General features: G+C 38.8%; 1 protein-coding gene across 6 annotated transcripts in view; it reads right to left on the bottom strand.

Annotated features, from left to right (window-relative positions):
- Positions 1-16,401, bottom strand: part of ANLN (anillin actin binding protein) — a 47,118-nt gene that overhangs the window by 22,171 nt on the left and 8,546 nt on the right. For 4 of the 6 annotated variants that reach the window (XM_045495306.1, XM_045495304.1, XM_045495305.1 and 1 more), the window contains exons 4-9: positions 11,846-12,231; positions 10,243-10,471; positions 7,300-7,490; positions 6,914-7,021; positions 3,823-3,949; positions 626-736 (exon numbers count right to left, since the gene is read on the bottom strand). In XM_045495306.1, coding sequence (XP_045351262.1) covers positions 626-736; positions 3,823-3,949; positions 6,914-7,021; positions 7,300-7,490; positions 10,243-10,471; positions 11,846-12,231 — 1,152 coding nt within the window. The remainder of the gene's footprint in view (positions 1-625; positions 737-3,822; positions 3,950-6,913; positions 7,022-7,299; positions 7,491-10,242; positions 10,472-11,845; positions 12,232-16,401) is intronic. The other 2 variants (XM_045495308.1, XM_045495309.1) reach the window with 1 other exon arrangement.

The raw sequence follows: 16,401 nt of genomic DNA, 5'->3' as shown, positions 1-16,401 counted from the left end.
ACAGTGCTATCTCTTTGTGGAAGCTAGAATATTTCCTAGTGAAAAAAAGAGAGAAGGGTGCCTAGGTGGCTCAGCCGGTTAAGTGTCCGACTTCAGCTCAGGTCATAAACTCGTGGTTTGTGAGTTCAAGCCCCATGTTGGGCTCTATGCTGACAGCTCAGAGCCTGGAGCCTACTTTGGATTCTGTGTCTCCCCCCCCCCCCCCCCCCCGCCGCCTCATTCTCTCCCTCTCTCTCTCTCAAAAATAAAGACGTTAAAAATTTTTTAAAAAGAGAGAGAAAGAGGAGCGCCTGGGTGGCTCAGTCGGTTAAGTGCCTGACTCTTGGTTTCAGCTCACGTCACGCATGATCCCACAGTTTCATGGGTTTGAGCCCCACATCTCTGCACTGGCAGCACAGAGCCTGCTTGGGATTCTCCCTCTCTCTCCGCCCCTCCCCTGCTCACTCTGTCTCTGTCTCTCTCAAAATAAATAAGCTTAAAAATATTCTTTAAAAAAAGAGAATATTACAGAATCATGAGACATTTTGAAATATAGAACATTATATATTTGAATATGTGCTTCTACCAATATATTATATCTTATAGTGAGTTCAGAATTAATAGGAAATAAAGCATAAAAACCAACCAGTCTGCTGCTCAACCTTTGGGTCTGATGTTACTTTTAAAGACTTATCCTCTTCTAAAAACAATGTGATTTTCAAAGGGCTAGACTTCGTCATTTTACGTTCAGTGAAACCTAAAAAAGAATTTTAAGAAAAACCATATTACTATATGTAGGAACCTAGAATTTTTCAGTTAAGATATGTTTTGTATTCTTTTTTCTGATCATAAAACTATGCATTTCAGATCTAAAAATGTATAGAGAATCCCCCAAGACAACTGTCCTCTCTTAACGTTCCCGTCTCTCTTCCTCCCCAACAAGAGAAAGGGGACACCAATATTACCAGGCTATTTGTCCTTCCAATTCCCCTGTATGTATGCAAATGTTATATCCTTTTGTTTTATCAGAAGGTCGTCATACTATGCATGCATTTTATTTTTCACTTTTTAGAAAAAAGTGTCAATAAGAACACTTCATAAGCTAGCAATAGAAGGAAACTGAAACTACCTCAACAGAATATAGGCCACAAATGAAAAGCCACTGGCTAACATGATACTCAGTAGTGAAAAACCGAAAGCTTTTCCTTTAAGATCATGAACAAGACAAGGATGCCCACTCTCACCACTTCTATTCAGCATAGCTTTGGAAGTCCTAGTTAGAGAAAATATGCATGAAAAAGAAATAAAAAGCATCAAGATTTGAAAAGGAGAAGTAAAATTACCTCTGTTTATAGATAATATGATATTATATGTAGAAAACACTATAAACATTCCACAAAAAATCCTGTTAGAATAAGCAAATTAAGCAAAGATGTAGAATATAAAATCAACACACAAAAATCACTTGCATTTCTGAACACTAACAAAAAAAAATCTGAAAGGGAAATTGAGAAAACAATCCCATTTACAACAGCATCAAAAAGAATAAAATACTTGGGAAAAAACCTAACCAAGGAGGTGACATAATTGTCCACTGAAAGCTGCAAAACATTGCTTAAAAACATTAAATAAGGCACAAATAGCTGGAAAGACACCCCATGATCATGGATTGGAAGACTTAATAGTGTCAAGATGTCAATAGTACTGAAAGCAATCTACAGATTCAATGCATTCTCATCAAAATCCCAGTAGCATTTTTTAGAGAAACAGAAAAGTCCATCCTAAAATTCGTATGGAGCTTCAATTCAATAAATCTTGAATATACAAAATACCTTTGAAAAAGAACAAAATTAGAAGACTGACGTATCCAGATTTCAAAACATATTACAAAACTATAGTAATCAAAACAGTATGGCACAAACACAGACCAAGGGAACAAGAACAGAGAGCCACAAAAGAAAACCTCACATGTATGGTCAAATGATTTTTGACAATGCTGCCAAGATGATTTAGTGAGGAAAGGACAGTCTCTTCAACAAATGAGGCTGGGAAAACTGGATATGCACATGCAAAAAATGAAGTTGGAACCTTATCTGATACCATATACAAAATTATCTCACAATGGATTAAACACTTAATTGTAAGACTCAAAACCATAAAGCTCCTAAACATAGGAAAACATCCATGACAATGGATTTGTCAGTTTCTTGGGTGTAACACCAAAAGCACAGGCCACAAAAGCACAAGCAGACAAATGGGACTACATCAAATTTAAAAACTTTTGTGCATCAAAGGACACATTCAACAGAGTTGAAAAGTCAACCTACAGAATGGGGGAAGATATTTGTAAATTGTGTATCTGATAAGAGGTTAATATATGGAATATATAACTATAACTCAACAACAAAAATAAAATACCCTGATTAGAAAATGAGCAAAGAACTTGAACAGACATTTCTCCAAAGATGATATACAAATAGCCAACAAGCATATGAAAAGATGCTCAACACCACTAATTATAAAAGAAATGGAAATCAAAATCACAATGAGCTATCACCTCACACCCTAAAGGATGGCTACTATAAAAAAACAAAACAAAACAAAAAAACAGAAAATAACAAGTGTTGGCAAGGATGCGGGAAAATTGGAATCCTTATGCAGTGTTGGTAAGATTGTAAAATGGTGTGACTGCCACAGAAAATAGTATAATTATTCCTCAAAATACTTAAAATAGATCCACTATATGATCTAGCAATCCCACTTCTGGGTATATATCAAAAGAATTCCAAGCAGAGTTTCAAGGAGAAATTTGCATACCCAGCACTATTCACGATAACCAAGAGATGGAAGTGACCAAAATACCCATTGATAGACAGTGGATAAACAAAATGTACATATACACAACGGAGTACTATTCAGCCTTAAAAAGGAAGGAAATGCTGTCACAAGTTACAACATGGATAAACCTTGAGGACATTAAGCTAAATTAAATAAGCTAGTTACAAAAAGAAAAATACTATATGATTCCACTTATAGGACGTTTCTAAAGTAGTCAAATTCATAGAGACAGAAAGCAGAATGGTGGCTACCGAGGGCTGCAGAGAGGAAGAAACGGAGAGTGGCTGTTTAATGGGTACAGTTTCAGTTCTACAAGATGAAAAGGTTCTGGAGATCTGTTCTGCAACGATGTGAATATACTTAAAACTACTACTACTTAAAAACTGTTAGGATGGTGAATTTTAGTAATGTGTTTTTCACCAGACTTAAAAAAAAAAAAAAACTAAAATGTTTAAGTGTCTCTGACATATTAAATGTCATTACATACAAAGCTATCTTATTCTTTTAAGCAGCTACATAATATTTGAGGACATGGATTTAACATAATTTATTTAAACAGTTTTCTACTGATGGACATTGAGGTCATTTACACCTTATTACTAACAGTGCTACAATTCATCTCTTTGTATATACATCTTTGCACACTAGTTTTAAGAAGTCAACTTGTAGAAACACTTGTAGAGGAGCTAAATTAAAGAGCATGCACACTTTACAATTCAACAGATATTACTGAATCTTTCTCAAAAAAAAAAAAAAAAAAAAAACAAAACAAAACAAAACAGAGTGGTAATAATTTATCCTCCCATCAAGAGCATGAGTCCTGAGTCTGGAAAGAGAACTATGGAAGAAGCATATTGCATGGCTGAACATTAAAGAATGAGTAGAAATAAAGACATTAATCTATCTTTTTACATTGAAGCAGTATTTCCGCTTTCCAATGCAATTTCCAAAACTCCAGTAGACTGAAAGCTACATATAAGTGGAGCAGAAGTGGAAAATGCTGACCTGTAGGTTCTGTGCTGGAAGGTTTTCCTGGTGTTTGATTTTCTGTCACCTTTTCCGTTACTGGAAGCGATGGGGTATTTGAAACAGCTTGGTGTTTTTTGAGGGGAGTGTTCTGACGGTGAATTTCCTGAAGAAAGGAAATGAAGATTTTATTTCTCAAAACTATAGATTTTTTGTCTATTTCTACATGTTATTAAATGAAACAAACACAAATCATTCTTTTATATAAGCTTCCTCAGAACAAAACAATGTATGTGAAAGGTCCCAGCCATGTTTAGATCACAAGAAGCCCTCAGTGCTGGTTCATTATTCTTGGTAATTCCCAGTACGTACAACTTTTAACAGACTAGGAGGCCGGAATGAAAATTCACATCAGAGTAGTTTTAGATAAATTGATTTAAGTGAAATCCACACAGAGAAAAGTAATTCCCCATATGTCACTTATCTCCTCCCACACCTATAAAATCTACTGACAGTTCCTGCATCAGGATTCCCCTAAATGGTTACTCAGGAGTAAAAGGCCAAGAAAACAAAGAACCAAAACCATCTGAAAAGAAGGAAAGAAAAAATAAAAGCAGGAAATCCCTGAGTCTTTTTTTAATCATTTATAAAGGCAATGGAAGAGAAACATTCATTGTTTCGGAAAAGGCTTTATGATTAAAGCAATAATAGAAATAATCAAGTAAGAATAAGAATAACAGCAACTAATGCTTAGTAGAGCCTCATTTTTGCCGGTCACCTTTCCAAGCACTTGGCATTGCCTCCCTGAGTCCTCCCAATAACCCTGTAAGTTAGGTGCTACTACCTCCATTTTACAGATGAGAAGACCGAGACACAGACGAGTTCAGCAACTTGCACACTCGGCTAGTAACTGGCAGGGCCAGTTTACAAACCTACACATTCTTATTCCCAATGTAATTTCAGACCGTGTTGTCTCTCGAATTAGAAGAAGCTTTTGATGCACGAACACAGGGTAAACTATCGAATGCTGTGCTGCAGACCTGGCTCTCTTGTGAAGGCAGGACTTCCCTACAATATTCTGTAATAAAGGTGGTTCTCTCCCCTTGACCCTGACGGCATGAGGGACAGCCCCTCTCCAGTCTCTAACACTAATTCCAAGCTCTCAGTAATCCTCTCCTCCTGCCCCTGCTCCTCTAGGCTCATGCCCCCTGGTTACACTGCACTCACCATCCCGCCTCTCCAGTCCAACACCTGCCATCACCTGGGTGATCTCAGTAGCCTCTTACAAAAAAAAAAAAAAAAATTGTAAGCAGCAAGAGATAACTCTTTTACAAAAGTCCGAATGAAAAGGAGGCAAAGAAAGGGGGGGTAAACAGGGGTCAGGAGAGTAGTTTTGGTTTTAAGATAACAGATAACAGCTTGCTATATGCGGATAGGAAGCATTAGCACATTCCTTCCTTCCTTCAAGGACAAATTTATTGAGCCCCTACTGTGATCCAAGCACTAAAAACACAGATAAAGATGGATAAGGTCCTTGTGGACGGTGGTGGAAAGCAAAGGTAGAACAATTACAGGAAGATAAGTATTCCAGTCGAGGTAAATACAGGATGACATGGTGAAAAAAAAGAGGGGCCACTTAGGAAAAGGGCCAAGCAAAGATTTCCAGAGGGGACTAGAGTTTGACCTATTCCTAATGAAGTAGGAGCTCACCACAGAGATACTCTGTGCGGACAGAACACCAAGGCAAAGGCCAAGAGATCTGAAAACGTTGATACATTTGAGAAACTGCAAATAGTCTACATGACAGGACTGAAGCACACATGTGGAGGAGCAGTGAGGAGCCAGATTCTGAATGATTCTGGATGTCAAGCCAAGCACTTGAGACATTTTCTGATGATAGCTATGGAAAACTTTCCAGGATTTTAAGGAAGTGAATACACAAACATCTGCTTTATAAGACTATTTCCCTGGCAGCAGTGGGTAAGGTGGACAGGAAAACAGCCAGACTAGAAGCAGGGTTTTCAATACAAAGTTCTGGAAGTGATTAAGGTAACGGCAGAGGAAAACAGAGAGGACAGGCAGCTTGTGACATATTTAAAAAACATCCAATGATGTGTACGTGTTTGTGTGTGTGTGTGCGTGCGTGCGTGCTAGGGGAAGATATAGTAATAAGAGGAGGTGGGAAGACACAGTAATAAAAGGAAGGAGCCAAGGAAGAACTCCCAGACTGGTGAGGTATAGAACAAAGACCTAGGTGAAAACAGAGACTCCATGGAGAATATACTTCTGCGAAGCAGAGAGAAATCCACTAGCTAGCCAGGACAGGAGTTCAGGAGAGAGGTAAACACAGCATAGCTAAGCACCTTAGCATTTGTGTGCTTGGCTGAAGCTAAACATGAGGACAGAGAAGAGAAGCCCCAGGGCAAATGAGGAGAAAACAGGGTTAGGTCAGAACCCTGGGAAACATGATTTGTTAATCAAGAGAACTAGTAAAACAAAATCAATTAAATAGATCTTTGTCAAAGTATACTGGTTAAATGTATAGTTCTATTTCTACTGGTACCCACTTTAAATATAATTCTATTATTTTTAGCTGAAAAGTATATCCTAATACAGTATTTTGTACAAGTAGGCATGTGAATGAAGCAGAAAATAATTTACACGAAGGGACTTGGTTGAAGGCTGATTAATGAAATTTGACAGTAGGTAATATAGGAATAAACAGAAATTTGGGACATAATTGGTGACTGAAAAGGATTATGGATAGTCTGAAAGTGTGGTATGTGGGGAGGGTATACAATCAGTACTAAAATAAGTAGATTCTGAGAAACACTGTAGAACCAGCATGTAAGTAGAATATTAAAAGAAATATGAAATAAATTGAATGATGAGAAGTTTTAAAATTTGATTTTAGGTAGGTCATCAGTGAATACGTTAAGAGTTCCACTGAATGGGAAAACATCACAAGAGAAAAGCAGAGTTGGAATGCATGCTGAAGGAGTTTATGAGTGGAAAGTGGCACAGTAAATTGGGACGGGATAAAGAAGTGTTTTACAACCAAACAGAACCAAGTTAGATCCCAGCACTGCTTTGGTGCCAGGTTCACTTTCATATTTCTTGTTTACACCACCTGTTTGGTTTCTAGTTGTTTGCTTCTCGAGCTTTCGCCTTTTTCTGCACTCCATAAATTGCCCTTGTCAAATCGGCCACGAAGACATGCTAGTTCTTTCTCACGTTCCTAAAACAATCAAAAGCTCTATTTGATACGAGAGCAATAGTATGTTTAAGAATAATATACAAACATTACTAAACTTTGCTTGTCTTCAGTTTTAAGGGTAAAAAATTCACAATATTCATGGAATACAAGACAAAGTATTTCTAACTTGAAATAAGTGATACAAAGAATCACGATGCTATTTATCTCAGTCAAAAGACTGGTATCAGAATTCATAATTGGATTTCTAGGTCCTATGTCGAGACCACATGATGAATAGTGTTAAAAGCAGTAAGCCAGACCTGCTTGAGCTGTTGTGCCAAATGAGTAGTAGATGAAGATGTGTTTTGCTTGAATAATCTTTCTTGGATGGCCCTTGTATTTGGAGTGATAATGGGGGTTCTTTGGGGTGTGCTCCGAGCAGGACTTTGTTTGCTGTGTTCTTGACAACGCTCTCCAAAGCGCTCCAGGAAAGGCTTAATTCCTGCTCCTCCTACAGAAAACACACACATTTTGGAGGCCATTTAGAAGAAATAACAATTATCATTTCTATTGAAAAAGTTCTAAAATCCAGTATTGGCTCTAAAATGCTTTCATTCTATTTAGAATACTCATTGGGAAAGTAAACAGTAGGAAAATAGCTTTAAAAAAGAAATTTACCATACTATTCTATTTAATTCAAAGTCCTAAAATTTATAAGATTTTGTTCCTTAAAAAAGAAAGAAGAATTAAAAAAATTTTAAAAGATAGAGTGATGGGGCACTCTGGTAGATTGGGTGGCTCAGTGGGTTGAGCGTACTCTCTCTCTAAAAAAAAAGGGGGGGTGAGGTAGAATAAGAGAGCAGTGGGAGTTAGAAAACCTTTCAACTACATAATCAGAACTGGAAATACTCCTAAAGGATTGGAGATTCACAGTGTGTTTATTAATAGCACTCCCTGACCACCAAGTGCCCGAGCCATGATCACCCACCCAACTACTTATATTTCTATAGCCCAATGTATTTCATCTTGCTTTTAGCAAGTCTAATATACTAAAATTCAGGGATTAAATCCTTCTCTCCCAAAAGAAAAATTAGAGATCATTCACTTTATCAAGGGATGTCTTCAATCTATAAAGTCTTAAACCAGTATTCCTTTGAAATAGTATGAAGTACATTTAAAGTAGAACAAATGAGGGGCGCCTGGGTGGCTCAGTCGGTTGAGCATCTGACTTCAGCTCAGGTCATGATCTCATGGTCCGTGTGTTCGAACCCCACATCGGTCTCTATGCTGACAGACCTGACCCTGGAGCCTGCTTCGGATTCTATGTCTCCCTCTCTGTCGGCCCCTCCCCCACTTGTGCTCTGTCTCTCTCTCTCTCTCTCTCAAAAATAAATGTTAAAAAAAAAATTTAAAGTAGAACAAATGGGGGGTGCCTGGGTGGCTCAGTTGGTTGAGCATCTGACTTTGGCTCAAGGTTCATGAGTTCTAGCCCTACATGGGGCTCTCTGCTATCAGCGGGCACTCTGCTGTCAGCATAACCCACTTTGGATCCTCTGTCCCCCTTCTCTCTGCCCCTCCCCCACTTAATCTCTCTTTCTCTCTCTCCCCCCCACTCTCAAAATAAATAAATAAACTTTAAAAAAAGAAAAGTAGAACAAATGGGATATATACCACCCCCATCATGAAGATGATAGGGTTGTACTATATGAAAAGAGGCTTATCTCTATCAGAAATCAGCATTTTCCTACAAAAGGCCAGATAGTAAATATTTTGGGCTTTGCAGGCCCATTTGGCCACTGTCATAACTACTCAACTCTGCACTGAAGCATGAAAGCAGCCACAGACAACATGTAAATAAATGGGCATGGCTATGTTCCAATAAAACTTTATTTGCAAAAACAGGTAAAGGGCACAATTTGACCCAAGACTCCACATGTCACTTCACACCATTATCTCTAACTAAAATTCACTAAGAATAGGTGTGCCTGGGTGGCTCAGTTAAGCATCTGACTTCGGCTCGGGTCATGATCTCGTGGCTCGTGAGTTTGAGCCCTGAGTCAGGCTCTGTGCTGACAGCTCAGAGCCTGAAGCCTGCTTCAGATTCTGTGTCTCCCTCTCTCTCTGCCCTCCCCTGCTCATGTGCGTGTGCACGCGCTATCTTTCTCACTCTCTCTGTCAAAACAAATAAACATTAAAAAAAAAACATTTTAAACAAAATCCACTAAGAAGACAAAGAAACATGTAAATTAAATATCTCTGAGGCCTGATAATAAATTCTGGGCATATCCAATAGCCAAGAATAATAATAATAATAATAATAATAATAATAATAATAATAATAATAAAAAGTCTTCTTATCTATGCCATAAGTCTTCAGAAAATTGGGGATAACTAGTTCTATTCCATGTGGGGATTTTGCTATTGCTTCAAATTCTCATTTCAGCTCCTCTGGAAACTGACTACTGCTTTCCTAGCCCATAACTAATGGATTCCCACTGTTATCTCTTTCTACTTCTCTTTTATAATGATCTACTGTTTCCGAGAGATTGTATTTTTAAGAAGTTAAAATTTTGAACTGAAAGTCTTTCCAAAAGCAATTCTAATGAAAAAGAATATTGTTCAAAGTAAATTATATCTCTATATATTTGAACCATGCTTTTTAGTCCTGGGTTTCTCAACCAACAGCATGTAGGGGTATGCCAGAAGGTTTAAGCCCCCACAAGATAAATACGGATTTCTAGGAACATCAATTTACTATAGGGAATTACGAACTTTCACATGTATATACTCATACACAATATAACCACATACAAATATAATTAGGAGTGGAGTCATTTGTATACAACTCATTTTCCTTTGCTATCAGGGGTGCCTTCATATTTAAGTTTGGAAAGCATTGCTCTGCACACTTGGTTTTAAGAATGTTTCTCCATTATGCCCTTAAAATGTGATTTCCAGTTCTATATGCTTTGTCTCCATCAAAAAGTATGGAAGAAAGAAACTACATGGTCATTCTAGAAAAAAACCATGTTTAAGTTGTTAAAATGTAACAAGTTACATACTTGGACCAGTAACTGGACAAGTCTACACTAATGAATATTCATTCAATGAGTTAGAGCTGAATTTGAAGTTCCATTTTATACATTCAGACATTTGCCATGGCAAACCATGAACATACAATTCATGACTGGACACCTAAAACACTGAGAACAGACATTCTGAAAACAGTCAGCAGTAACTAGATTTTTAAAAAGATACATAACCTGGTGTTGCAGATTTGTCTTTAGATTGAGACTGCTGACATATTTCTCTATTTAATTCTTCTTTGGGCCCAACTGTCTGGGACACGGTTGACTTCCCAGTTGGTTTCGGTACCTCTGTTTTCAGGAGACTAACAGGAGTTTTCTGAAGTAGCTCAGGATTTTGTACCTCACAATTTTTAGCATCAGCAAGGGATACAGTAGAAGATTTCACTGGGGAAGAAGCAGCTTTCTGAAACATGATAACACTTAGGGTAAATAACAATATTCATAATATCTAAAGGTAGACTTAAAACAAGTTAAATTCTATTTGCTTAGTAGCCTTTAAGTAAACTTATGAAAAACAATTTTCCCCCCTAATAGATCAAACCATTTTGAAAGGCTTGACAAAAAATCAACTTAGAAAATGCTTACTATTTAGGGTGCCTGGATGGCTCAGCCAGTTAAATGACTCTTGATTTCAGCTCAGGTCATGATCTCATGGTTCGTGAGTTCGAGCCCCAAGTCAGTCTCCGTGCTAACAGTGCAGAGCCTGCTTGGGATTCTCTCTCCCTCTCTCTCTGCCTCTCCCCTTCTTATGCTCTCTCTTTCTCTCAAAACATGTAAAAAGAACTTAGAAAAGAAGAAAATGGTACTCTTTAAATTATAATATATAATTTAGTCTGCATAATATATTGAGGAGTAATTTCATGTAAGGGATAGGGTCACTCCCTATTTTAAAAAACAATTTCTTTTATATTATCTCACTAGCACCTTTATAAATGTTAAGCATATTAGAGCACATTGCATATTTTTGGTATTTTAATTAAGTCAGTATTAATTTAACAAAATCATATGTATTTGATGGCTAACTATAACATATTAAGTGCTTTATGCGAAGCACTTTGCTGTGGGTTTTATACACATTGTCTCATTTAATCTTCCCAATAACCCTTTCTTTGCCATTTTACAGATGGGAAAATAAGGTTTTACAAGATTAATGTCTAAAGCCACATTTTCAATTACGTGGCAGAGCTTGGGTTGAATGCAACTCTATCAAATTCCCAAACCTGGCTCTACATTTAAAAACAATGCACAGAAACATACTACTCTTTTGCTTTTCTGTTTTTTAAGATTGTTTTTGAAAGCTGTTGATGTAATTCATGTGCAAGGCAAAACTTTCAAACATTTCAAAAGAATATATGGTAAAATTATCATACCCACCCTTGACAATCTTGTTCAGCAAATGCCTTCAGAAGGCAACTTTAGCTACTAGTTTATTAAATGTCCCTTCAGAGAAATTTGATATCTTATATTTATACACATACGTAAAGCATTCTGCAGAGAAAATAATTATCAGTTGCTCTCCCTGATGACTAAGAAGAGGCTCCATCATTCCATTATTATTATATACCTTGGAATTGTATGAACTTAGTGTAATTTAGTTGTCAATTACTAATTTATTTGGTATAGGCTACCAAATTTAGGATTTTTACTTTCTACGCCCCCAATTTCTAAAAATACATACAAACACCATGTATATAAGATACATACCTACACACACATACACATTATCACTCATAACCAAAAAGAAAAGGTTTCCCAAGACTGATACTGCATGACTTACCACAGAGCTGGAAACTGTAGCATCATTCAAAGATGCACCCACGGCACTCGAGGACGGAGCTTTATTCAAAGAGGCCTCACCATCCCTTTGGGAACAGCATGCAGCTTCCTGCTTGACACTGCTGCTATTGATCCTAGCAGATGCTCCACTTGCAGAGGAAAATTTGGATAAACAAGTGGTACCAGGCTGTTCTTGTGCACTGTTTTGCTTTGCAGATGAGTAATTTACATCATCTTCCCACGAGCAAATAGTTGCGGCAAGGTTGGCCAGACGGCCCCTTCTACCAACTGGAGTTGCCGAGGCATCTGCAGGGGGTGGTTTGGGAGGCGAGGCAGCCCTTCCCTCTGATGGCATTGGTGATATGAGTGAGCTTTCGGGTATCTCATCTGAAAATGTTTTCAGAAAAAGAGTAAGACCCATGTTCAAGAGTGACGCATATGTGTAATCCCAGGATCGCTCCACTCAGAATTTTAAGAAGAGGTTCGTAGAGGGGTGCTTGGGTGGCTCAGTCAGTTAAGCATCTAACTTCGGCCCAGATCAATGATCTCACTGTTGGTGAGTTTGAGCCCCGCATCAGGCTGTCTGCTGTCAGCACAGAGCCGGCTTCAGATCCTCTGTCCCCCTGCCCCCCACCCCGTGTCCCTCCCCCATTTGCTTTCTCTCTCTCAAAAACAAATTTTAAAAAGTTTTAAAAAAATAAAGAAGTTAGTAGGTTTCAGAACTAATAAAAAGCTCTCGTATGCATGAAACTACGAGCTGCTTAAATTTGACAATACCTTATCAAATCAGAGGATACTTAATCCAAATTAAAACAAAAAGAAACCCACAAACTTCTTATACCTATTTTTTTCAATTTTTAATGGATCATGAATGCCCGAAGGTACTGTACATTTAGGTTATATTTTTAGAATTAAATCATTTTGTTACACTACTGCACAATTTAAGCTTACAGATGCCACAGGTACTTTTTGTTTTAAAAATGGAGTAAACCAGTGCTGTACAATCGAACTTCCTGCAATGATGGAGACAGACGTTCCATATCCATGCTATCTAGTAGAGTAACCAACCACTAGCCAGCCACATGTGGCTAGTGAGCACTTGAAATGTAGCTAGGGCAACTCAGAAACCTCATTTCATTTCCTTGTAATTAATTTAAATCTTCAAAGCTACCTATGGCTATTGTCTCCAGAATTGGATAGCACAGGGCTAGACAGCAGTGTTTTTCCACAGTTACTTCATTTGCAGATAGATCTCACATTAGTAATGGATAGCTGACGAAGGCCTGTATGCATTCCTCCTCTGTACAAACCCTTTTTGTCTCTGCACATAATTATGCTCAAGTCGGTCTCATCTTAAAGCTAAACACAAACACCCTCTCAGCCACATATACCCCTCTGCAGCTGCCCCTCTTGCCCTGCACAAATATTCTCTCACCACTCAGCTCCCTTCAACCTGCCTCTGCCTACACCGCAGCCCGCAAGTTGCGTTTGCTGTTGTCACTAGATGCCAGTGCACACTCTGTAGGCCTTGTGTTTCTGCTGGTGACATCATGCTCTGCTAGTTCTGTCCTTGTGCCAGATCTTCTGTGGTGTCCTTGCAACTACCGACCACTTCCATTCGGCTACCACCCAAGCACCTCAAATAACATATCTGACGTTGAGACTGCCCCAAACATGTTCCTCCTCATCATGACCTCTTCCTCCTTCTCCCTTCACCTCCTCCACCATCCAGGCATCTAGTTCCAGAGATTGTCTCCTAATCTTACAGATCTGGCCTCTCCCCTTCACTTCCACAGGCCTTCATCCCACACGTGGACTATAACACGAGCCTTCTAACTGATCCTCCTGCTCGAGTCTCTGCCCTATTCAGTCCCTCCTCACTTCTGATGCCAGAGTGATCTCTCTACGACATTTGCCCACTTAAACTCTTCCAGTACGCCACCATCACCTCCTGGTTAAATTCCACATGCTCTGGACCCCTGCTGCTTTCTTCAAACCGATGTCTTGTTTTTCTGCCCACAAAATACCTACTCTTTATGCACACGGTCTGTTTATGGTAACTCTGCTTTTTAGGCATTCTGTTGCTTCTGCCTAGGATACCTCCTCCACTGTCTGAAGCCAGTGGTCCCTCGGAGTCCAGGTTGATTGCCTCTGCCTCCTCCAGAAAGTCTTCCCGGAACCCCACCGCCCTTGCAAGACCCCTTTGCATACCTCTGTTGCTTTCCTGAGAATAAGCCCTATCCTCTATGCAGATGACGGTTTTATTATCATGTTTTAGGAATGAGCTTACTGGAACTCTAGCTCTACTAACTGTTCTCGATCAGAAAAGAAGCTTCAGATAAGTTCTATTTTAGTATAGTTCCTCATTTAATTGGCTGCTACCCACATCCTGGATAACATTCACTAAATCATTCATCGCAAGTGCTTTATTCTCAAGTGTCAGTGCTTAGAATCAGACAGGCTATGCCTTAATGAGATTTATTTTCAAAGCTGAGGTAGGCATGTGTTAACACTTGCTTTCAAAATGTTCAAAATCACTGCTGCAATGCTTTCTGCTCTAGAATGTTGAGGGTCTTATCTGTTCTAAGCGTGGATTCTGTCACAGCCCTCTCTCCACTATCCATAAACACCTCCTACAAAACAGAAATGGGACATCCTTGTGTTTAGGAACATGTACCAGTTAGCCTCCTTGGTCACTGTAAAGCATGGTGAGCCCTGCCCACTACTAAGATAAATAGGCATAACAGACAATATGGAACATCTGTACTCTGTTACATGCCCCAAAATACCAAGTAGGTCAGGGCACCTGGGTGGCTCAGTTGGTTAAGCGGCTGACTTCAGTTCAGGTCACGGTTGCGTGCTTCGTGACTTCGAGCCCCATGTCAGGCTCTGTGCTGACAGCTCAGAGCCTGGAGCCTGCTTTGCATTCTGTGTCTCTCCCTCTCTCTGCTCCTCCCCTTCTCCCCACCCCCCAAAATAAATAAACATTAAAAAAAAAAAAGCTAAAAGTCATCAGGTAAGTTATAGCAGGCAAGAGTTGAGTGCTAGAGTCAAACTACTGAGCTTGGAATTTTAGCTTCTAATTCTAGGCAGGCCTCTTGCTCTCTCCAAACCCAGTTTCCTCTTCGATACCATAAACATAAAAGTGGGATGTATGTCATTAGATTTCTATAGGAATTAAATGCTATATTAGAACAAATAATGTTTAGAATGCCTAGCACTTTACACAGTATTTGCTCTTGAAATTACCATCACTGCCAAAAAGAATAACTTTAAATGCTCTACTGTCCAATACTTATCAAAATTTCAGACAAAAAGAATTAATATTTACGAAAGACTGCCTAAATCTGTGGAATGCATCCATTTCTTCAAGTCACTTGGTCTCAATTCTGTCTACACATCAGAGTAACATACAGAGCTTAAAAAAAAAAAAAAGACAAAAGCACACCCCAGGGCTCCACCACACTCCTGAGATTCTAATCCAACAGTCCAAATGTTTCCGTTACACGGATCCAGGCTGAAAGCCAAAGCTAGAGGAACATTTCCTTGGGTAAGGCCCAGTTGCCAGTGAGCTGTCCACCTGTACTGTGCTGGCTCTCTTTGCAACTGTGCTTACTGAACTGAGCTTGGAGCCAGGCCGCCTGCCTACCTTGAAAAACCTTACACATTTACTACCTTCTGCAGAGTCATCTTTCAGGACCCAGGAAAGAGAGTTCTCTTGGGTCTTAGTTCCGGCCATGGTTCTGCTTTCATCTTGTAAACAAATACCAGTCACGTAACTGATGGTGTTTCACCTCTTTGCATGGGCTGCTAGTAAGTTCAGAACTCTGGCAAGTGAGATGGACCTTAAAGCCTGTATTTAATAAAATAATTTTACCCTTCCCTTCTTTGTTTTTCCTTCCCTTCACCCTGGAATTTCCTTATTTTTCTTGTTTTGTAATATAGTTGTTTTTGTAAGTCATCTCAAGGCTTTTTTTTTGTAAGAAGATAGGAGACAAAATTGATCATAGAACACATAATCCTGCTGCATGACGGCTAATTTGATGTGACACTCTCCATCTGAGTATGAGCCCAGGTCACTTCACTGGGTCCCAGCACCTTAGCGTAACATGCTTTATAGGTGCTCAATAAGTGTGTAAGTGTTCTCTCCCCTCTATTAAATAGTACTGCATACTTTAGCCACTCAAATTCATTTAATTAGTTAATCCATCAAATGGGATTTCTCGCATATAGAGCTGAAGATCAGCAAGGCTAATAATGCCAAGGTAAGTTTGTTCTCTATTGTTTTTAATTGAAAATATAAGATGATTCTGTCATAAGACCACGCTTTTGTGAGCTGGTCTAAGAACCTCATCAGCACCCACTTCAATGAGAACACAACCAACTTATAAATATGCTATTGATATACAAACCATTTGTAGGCAACGGATACTCAGGAGATAGATAAAACAGAAGCGTTTATCTTTCGTGTGTTAACCAATAAATCAGATTTTCAACCTACCAAGTTGAGTCTTCTTGAAACAGATTTGAAGGACCATGCCATCCCTCTAATTCATA

This window comes from Leopardus geoffroyi, chromosome A2 (genome assembly GCF_018350155.1).
Source record: "Leopardus geoffroyi isolate Oge1 chromosome A2, O.geoffroyi_Oge1_pat1.0, whole genome shotgun sequence".
Lineage (NCBI taxonomy): Eukaryota > Metazoa > Chordata > Mammalia > Carnivora > Felidae > Leopardus > Leopardus geoffroyi.
Note: the sequence above shows the minus strand (reverse complement) of the source record. Positions and strands in the feature narration are given on the sequence as shown.